The 8,243-nt window shown below is 47.6% G+C and overlaps 1 protein-coding gene across 1 annotated transcript; it reads left to right on the top strand.

Moving 5' to 3' along the window:
• The first annotated feature begins 2,439 nt into the window (after positions 1-2,439).
• LOC119452704 (uncharacterized) lies at positions 2,440-3,918 on the top strand. The gene has a single exon (XM_037714664.1). It carries the CDS (start codon positions 2,440-2,442, stop codon positions 3,916-3,918), a length of 1,479 nt encoding a protein of 492 aa, XP_037570592.1.
• The last annotated feature ends 4,325 nt before the right edge of the window (positions 3,919-8,243 follow it).

Below are 8,243 nucleotides of genomic sequence, written 5' to 3'. Positions count from 1 at the left end.
GAATAATAATTCTGCTTCTAGCAGCAGCATAATTTACCTGTCTTTCTTGAATGAAATAATTTTGTGCAAACAGATTACGAATACGCATATTATTTTATAATTTTTCTTGCATTTGAAGGAGGGGGGGGGGCTGCAAAACGTTTTTATTGAAGTCAATAAATGCAATTGAGGTTAAAATACGCTTTTTCAGAAATTCATTAGTGCAAAAGAAGTACTTCAACGAGTTATTGACAACAAAAACACACCTTTGGTCTCTTTCGTGGTGCCCCTGTTCCTTGTACAATGCTATCGACTGCGAAGGCAACGGGGAAGTGAGGTGGCACCCACAACGCTCGACCTACAGAACGTCACATTGATGTTCTGTTCAGATTTGGCTTTCGATGTTCACGTAGATGACAATACATCCGCGGCGCCAAACTCGGCGGCAATTGCTCAATTGACGCTAGAGTTCACGGTGTGTCATCCTTTCACTGTGCTATATTAAACTACATAGCTAGCCGCGGTTATGCGTTCTCGCATTGAATAAATGGACAAGACATTTTCCTTTCGGACGCGGTGGGCACGCGTGTAACTCAAAAGGAGTACCCCCAAGTAGCCTTCTCAAGTCCCACACACCCTGAGATCATAGCCACTCGCAGCTATGCAACATACTGTTGAGACCCCTATTCTTTGAGCTACAGGCTGTACAAGATGCGATAGAAACCTTCGGCAACTTTCCTAACATCAACGAAGCCGGAGGATGGTTTTCAATGCCCGAAAATCCATCCTCTGGCATGACACGCGTGCCCTCATCCCCGCGTGTGCCTGCTCCCTTCTCCACAATCTCTCTCCGGTTGAGGAAGTCTCCCTCCGTAGACTTTGGACCGTGGCGGCCCTTACACCAACCATCACTTCTGCCCGTGGCAACCATGCAAAGTCATTGTCCAAATTGTCCGAAATGCTCTGCTCCGGCGTCTGAAGGGGATGCAAGCCATCTACTTTGGACGTGCCCTAGGGCAAAGACGATTCGCGAAAGGGTGCCAAAAGGTGTGAAACTGAACAGTGATCAAGCTGAAGAGTATGAAAGATGGATTATGTACATCGCATTTTATAAGTCACAGTTGCATTATCTCTAAGAAAGAGGCCTGCATGCTTGCGCTTTGCTCCATTATGACCTTATGCCGCGTGGCAACCCAAGCGAAAAAGAAATCCCTTCCACACTTTACCCTACGGCAATCACAGTTTCCGAGGGCCAAACGAAACATCGTTCGACTAGGTCGAGCACGTCGGCAGAGCGCACGTCGGCTAAGTGATGGATGCCGCAGTCCGGACATGCGATGAAACGATGTCTAACGTAACAGGCTTCCACCAAGATGCCGGCCCACCGTGAAGCTGTGCGACTCTGGAAGCAGGTGACATGTTCCTGTAGATGTTGGCGCTAGGGTCGGCTCACCGCGTGCTTGGAGCCGCGTCACCACAGAGATCAATCACTGCACGTACTTGTCCTCAGAAAGCCACCGCAGCTCAGCTAGTGGTCTTGTCGTGGCACCCCGCGGCAACCTACGCTAGAAGCAGACGCAGCTACATCCAACAGTAGTGGCTAACTGTAGTGCGTATATGGTAGTATAGCGCAACATTTACTATGTGGACGACAAAAGGGCTGGGGCGCGCGATGATACCGTGGTACGTGGGTAATGCCGGCTAGCGGTGATACGTGGGTGCTACCGGCTTTGTCCTGCACAAGGTTTACCGACGGATAGTAGCCACATCGGCATTGCGCATTTTTAAGCGCTGTCAACAGCACATTACAAAGCGACGTCTGTCAAGGCTGTCTAGCCAGGACAAACCAAGAGTGAGCGCGGCGTATGTGTGGTCTGTCCTTAAGTTTCGTGTTTGCTCTAAGCAAGTTAATTTTTCAAAAACAATTTAAATTAGCGAGATACAAAGGCTACAATACCAGAACACAGTGTGCCCAAAGTATCATTCCTACGCGGGCGGTGGCAGCAGAGCGTGAGCATAAGGTATTAAATACATCACAAAAGTACTTAATTCTTCCTGAAATTAGAAACGCAAATTTTCTCCTTCTCGTCACAAACTGCATTAATAAATATACGACGCACTAAGAGGAAGAAGTACACTTATCCAAACACCCTTCTTAATTGATGTCGGCTATAGGCCGGTAGCAGCCATCTATAAGAATATTCCGTAAGTATTCTTTTAATTTATTCACAGAGTCCACGAAATTCCTCAGTTGAGGATAATACATGAGGAGGGGGGAGCACAGTGCTGCCCGTCCACCGCCTGTTGGTGCGCTATTCTTTGTATACTGCGACGTAGTAGTGACGGTGAAGGAAAACAGTCGCAAAACTGTGAATGACGAAACGAATGTTTTATTGGCCGAACCTGTGCACACAAAAGCAAGTTGCACTCGAAGCTGGTGGGCTTGGTGGCTGTGCCACGATGCAGTCATCTAATCCGTTCGCCTATGCTACGCAGGTGCCTGCCCCACTTATCACCTGGATACTACTACTGACCCTGGTTCCCGCCCCTTCCGATGCCACGGCTCCCAGCGAACCCGTTCGCTTCGAGTGTCCTGCCGGCCTTTCTAATCTGTCCACAACTTCAAACAGTCAGACAGCACTGCTGTTCCTCGACTGTCCCCGGATTCCCCTACAGTCATCGACAACAGCCGACGCGGCGCCTATAAAGCTGCCTCACCTACGCGCGGCGCTCTGTGGGCTTGGTGGCTGTGCCACGATGCAGTCATCTAATCCGTTCGCCTATGCTACGCAGGTGCCTGCCCCACTTATCACCTGGATACTACTACTGACCCTGGTTCCCGCCCCTTCCGATGCCACGGCTCCCAGCGAACCCGTTCGCTTCGAGTGTCCTGCCGGCCTTTCTAATCTGTCCACAACTTCAAACAGTCAGACAGCGCCCCCACTGCTGTTCCTCGACTGTCCCCGGATTCCCCTACGGTCATCGACAACAGCCGACGCGGCGCCTATAAAGCTGCCTCACCTACGCGCGGCGATCTGTGGGCTTGGTGGCTGTGCCACGATGCAGTCATCTAATCCGTTCGCCTATGCTACGCAGGTCAGTAAGCTGTATTGTCTTTTCACAAAAAAATCAAGCGACTACTGTCTTCTGCAGCTACCAGGCCCACAGTGCTGCCTTTCCGTTGCTATTGAGTGTGCTGATGTTGTACGTGCTTTGTTGTTATTGGCCGGCGATGTCGAGACAAACCCAGGTCCTGACGCGGTTCTCGATGAACTAAAAAAACTATCTGCTGGTCAGTCACAACTACTCACCGAGGTTCAAGGTCTTAAAAATCAACTAAAAACTACGGAACAAGCTATATCTGCCCTCAGTAACAGATTATCCGACCTTGAAACTCACTATCAAGACCTGGTTGCCCTACGCACCGATATAGATTCGATATGCGCTAATGCCACCCAAACAGCCAAAGACATCAGAGAAATAGAAGCCCGCCTGGATGACGCGGAAAATCGCTCGCGGCGCAACAATCTAATTTTTTATAATATCGCAGATAACAATAAATCGGAAACCTACGCCGAATCTGAAGAAACAGTCCTTCGCCTCTGCCGTGATCACCTAAATATAACCATTGACCCGAAAGAAATTGAACGGGCTCACCGTCTTGGACGCCATTCTGCTGGGCGTGTTCGCCCAATAATAGTTAAATTTACATTTTTTAAAACCAAGGAGTTTATCCTTTCCAATGGCCGTAAGTTGAAAGGGACTGATTACGGCATTGGGGAAGACTTTTCACGCCCTGTCCGAATCGCACGAAAGCACCTCATTACATTTGTCAAAACTAAAGCCACAAAATTTTCCTTGCGCTACAAGACATTGTCCATTGGCCCTAAGCGCTATGTATTCGACGAGCCATCGCAAACGATAAAAGAAATCGCATAGCATACGGCCTGTCGTCAAGTAACTAAACTTCCTCGTAACAGCCCTCGCGGTAAATTACCAGCTCTTTCTTTTTCTATTATCTTTACAAATATACGCAGTTTCCTCCCCAAGCGCGAGCACATTTGTAATCTTGTTTCATCATCGGCCAGCAACATACTTATACTAACGGAAACATGGCTAACAGATAACATCACCGATACAGAAGTTTTAGCTGACCTACCTAACTTTAATATTTTCCGTAAAGACCGCAAGGGCTCCAGAGGAGGAGGTGTTCTAATTGCCACTAACCAGCAATTGCCCTGTTCAGTCATTAACATCCCATCAGAACTTGAAGTACTATGGGTAATCTGCCGTTCTGCACCTCAAACCGTCATACTAGGCGTCTGCTACAGACCCCCCCACAGCTATCCCAGTTTTGCTTGTAACCTAAATGATAGCCTAAATCAACTTAATGCTGCACATCCCAACGCGCGCATCCTTCTTTTTGGTGATTTTAATTTTCCGTCTATTGACTGGCAGAACTTAACACCAACAAACAATACAGAAATAACCAACTTCGTTGACGTGTGTTTAAATTTCAATCTCACGCAGTTAGTAACTAAACCCACACGCGTCGTACGTGAATCGTCAAACATCCTGGATCTCATACTAACTAATCACCCTGAAACTTTATCAACTCTTACTTATCTCCGCGAAATTAGCGACCACAAAGTTCTGCATGCTACTTTCGCCTTCATCCCGGAATCGCGCCGAACGTTCCATAAAACGATTCGCCTTTACGACAAAGGCAATTACAATGAAATCAATCACCAATTGCTGGCTTTTTTTCCAAACTTCGAAGGGTGTTTCCATGAACGATCAATTGAACATAACTGGCTTACTTTCAAAACCAAAATTACAGAACTAACAACCAAATTTATTCCCACCATTACATTTCGTGCCAATCATAATAAACCATGGTTCTCAAAGTCATTGAAAACAATTGAGAACAAAAAGAAGCGCCTTTTCCGTGCAGCAAAACGAAACCCGAGCGCATGCGCATGGAACAAATATTACGAGGCCGAGTCAACATATTTACAGTCCATTAGTAATGCCAAACGCGCATTCTTTCAAACTGACCTGCCGAAGATATTAACCAATAACCCGAGAAAGTTCTGGCAAGTTCTAAACCCCAATAAGACGCCCATCATCACACTTACTAACACACTTGGTGAGGAGGTGAGCGACGTTGAATGTGCAAATATGTTTAACACTGCATTCTCATCCGTCTTCACAAACGAAACCGATATGCCACCATCTGTTCCAACTGGCCAGCCGAGATCACTTATGCCATCAGTCACATTTTCTGCGCATGGCATTAGCTGTATCATTGAACATATTAAGATGTCATCTTCTGCAGGTACTGATGAAATCACCAGCAAACTGTTAAAGAATACTCGACATGCCATCTCAGTGTATCCATCATTACTGTTCACGCAATCACTTTCCACAGGTAGCATACCCAGCGATTGGAAGGTCGGGAAGGTCGTTCCGGTCTTCAAATCAGGTAACAAAGAATCGCCCCTCAATTACCGCCCCATTTCTTTAACAAGTGTACCATGTAAAATCATGGAACATGTCATCTATTCTCATATAATGAATTTTCTTGACTCTACTAATTTCTTTCATCCTTCTCAACACGGATTCCGTAAGAACTTATCCTGTGAGACTCAATTAGCTATTTTCGTCCATGACTTGCATGTAAACCTTGATTCTAACCTTCAAACTGACGCAGTCTTCTTGGATTTTGCGAAAGCTTTCGACAAGGTGCCTCACAAGCGGTTAATACTAAAACTGTCTTTGTTAAATTTACATCCTGACATATTGCAGTGGATAAAGGAATTTCTGGCTAACCGTACCCAATTTGTCCGCGTTAATAATCACACCTCTAGTTCTCTTCCAGTAACGTCAGGCGTACCGCAAGGGTCAGTCCTTGGTCCCCTCTTATTTTTAATATATATTAACGACCTACCAACGCATGTCTCTTGTAACGTCAGTATCTTTGCTGATGACTGTGTTATCTATCGCACTGTTAATAACCCCTCTGATCAACTAGCTCGCCAAAGTGACCTAAACTGCGTCCAGAACTGGTGTAACCGATGGCTCATGGAACTAAACCCCAATAAATGCAAACTCGTGTCGTTCAACCGAAAACGTAATCCTCTCCTGTTCCCTTATACTATCTCGCATGTCACCATGGAATTAACACAGTCTTATAAGTACCTCGGCGTAACGTTGTCTAATGACCTAACCTGGAACGCGCATGTCACTAAAATCGTATCATCTGCTAACAAAAGCCTTGGATTCTTAAAACGTCACCTACGTCACGCGCCACCAGACCTAAAACTGCTTGCCTACAAGTCACTCGTACGCTCTAAGCTGGAATATGCATCTGCCATCTGGAGCCCTAACCAAAAATATCTTATAAAGTGCCTAGAATCAGTACAAAATCGTGCCACAAGATTCATTCATTCATGCTATTCATACAATACCAGTATATCATCGTTGAAAGCAGAGTCCGGCATATCACCCCTTGCTTGTCGGCGTCGTATCGCTAGTTTGTACTTATTCCATAAGTTTTTTTACAGCTCACTTAATCATCCACCCTACATCAGTCCTCCGGCACGCATTTCACTCCGCATTGGTCATCCCCTCCAAGTCGCCCGGCCACGTGCGCACACTACCACTTTTGCCTCATCATTCTTCCCGCGCTGAGCCTCGGACTGGAACGGCCTTCCACACGACATCGCCGCAATCACCTGCCCATCCGCCTTTTTGAACAGTATAACTTCCATATTTAACCGCGAGCAAACATGTACTTAAACATCCTTTCCTTGATGTATTTATTTACTTTATGTGTATTTATTTACTTTATACTTGTTGCCCACCCCTTATGTAATACCCCCAACCCTGGGGGCCTTTAAGGTAATAAAGTGAAGTGAAGTGAAGTGAAGCACAACAATAGCGACGAACACAGTCGGTGATCGGCGAAATCTAATCAGCGGCGAAACTCGACGACTTTTATACATGAGTTATCGAAGGTTCCAGAGTAATCCCTTGTGCCCGCGTGTCTTCCAGAAAGTACTAGGCAATTCGCGTCGCTCATACAATCAGATTACATAAGCGTCAGTGACAACAGAGAACGGATAGAAGCATCGATAACGTTCGAGAAACTTCCGATACATACAGGCGCAGCGATAACGTTCAACATTTGTTAGCCGGTGAAAAGCGGTCACCGGTGAAAGATAAACAAGTACACGTGTCAATACCCTCCCCTTAAAAAGCATCGTGCTGATGCTACAAACACGAAAGCGAAAGCAAAGCCACGCGTAATGAAAAAAAAAAAAAAAGACGACAAAGCAACAAAGCACCTAGGTTCGTCAGCGGGCATAGAAAGGCTTAACACGCACCACGTGGATGACTTCAGGTCGTGCGCGGCGCCGCTGTGATTGCGAAATGCCGTCTGGCACGACCTCAAAGTTCAGTGCACCAATACGTCGGATGATCTTAATGGGTTCGAAATAGCGACGTAACGATTTCTCGCTAAGTCCTCGTCGGCGTATCGGAGTCCAGACCCAAACAGGGTCGCCGGGCTGGTACTCGACCTAGCGTCGTCGAAGATTGTAGTGTCGGCAGTCGGTCCTCTGCTGGTTCTTGATGCGCAGGCGGGCCAGCTGTCGACCTTCTTCGGCACGCGTCAAATAGGTGGCGACGTCCATAGTGTCTTCATCGGTGACGTCCGGTAGCATGGCGTCAAGCGTCGTTGCAGGGTTCCTTCCGTAGACCAGGTTGAACAGCGCCATCTGCGTTGTTTCTTGCGCGGCCTTGTTGTATGCGAATGTCACGTACGGAGGATAGCATCCCACGTCTTGTGTTCGACGTCGACGTACATTGCCAGCGTGTCGGCGATGGTCTTACTTAGGCGCTCGGTGAGGCCATTCGTCTGCCGGTGGTAGGCGGTGGTCCGGCAATGGCTTGTCTGGCTGCATCGCAGGATGGATTGAGTAAGATCTGCCTTTAAATGCCGTACCTATCGCCTGGCCCAGCCCGGGGCCGGTCCGCGAGCCCTTTTTCGGGAAACTAAAAGCAGAAACCGATGTAGGTGCGGTTGCTGTACGACGCAATACCGAAGATCCTCCGCCGCCGACGACGACGATTCGCGCGTCACCCCGACGAGGTCTCAGCACACCGCCTGGCATGAGCCTTGACAACACTTCGCTGCCGAAAGACCTGCCGACGCGACGTAGCAGCAGAGCAGGAAGCCGACGCAGCTGTGACCTGACGCC

This window comes from Dermacentor silvarum, chromosome 5 (assembly GCF_013339745.2).
Source record: "Dermacentor silvarum isolate Dsil-2018 chromosome 5, BIME_Dsil_1.4, whole genome shotgun sequence".
Taxonomy (NCBI): Eukaryota; Metazoa; Arthropoda; class Arachnida; order Ixodida; family Ixodidae; genus Dermacentor; species Dermacentor silvarum.
Note: the sequence above shows the minus strand (reverse complement) of the source record. Positions and strands in the feature narration are given on the sequence as shown.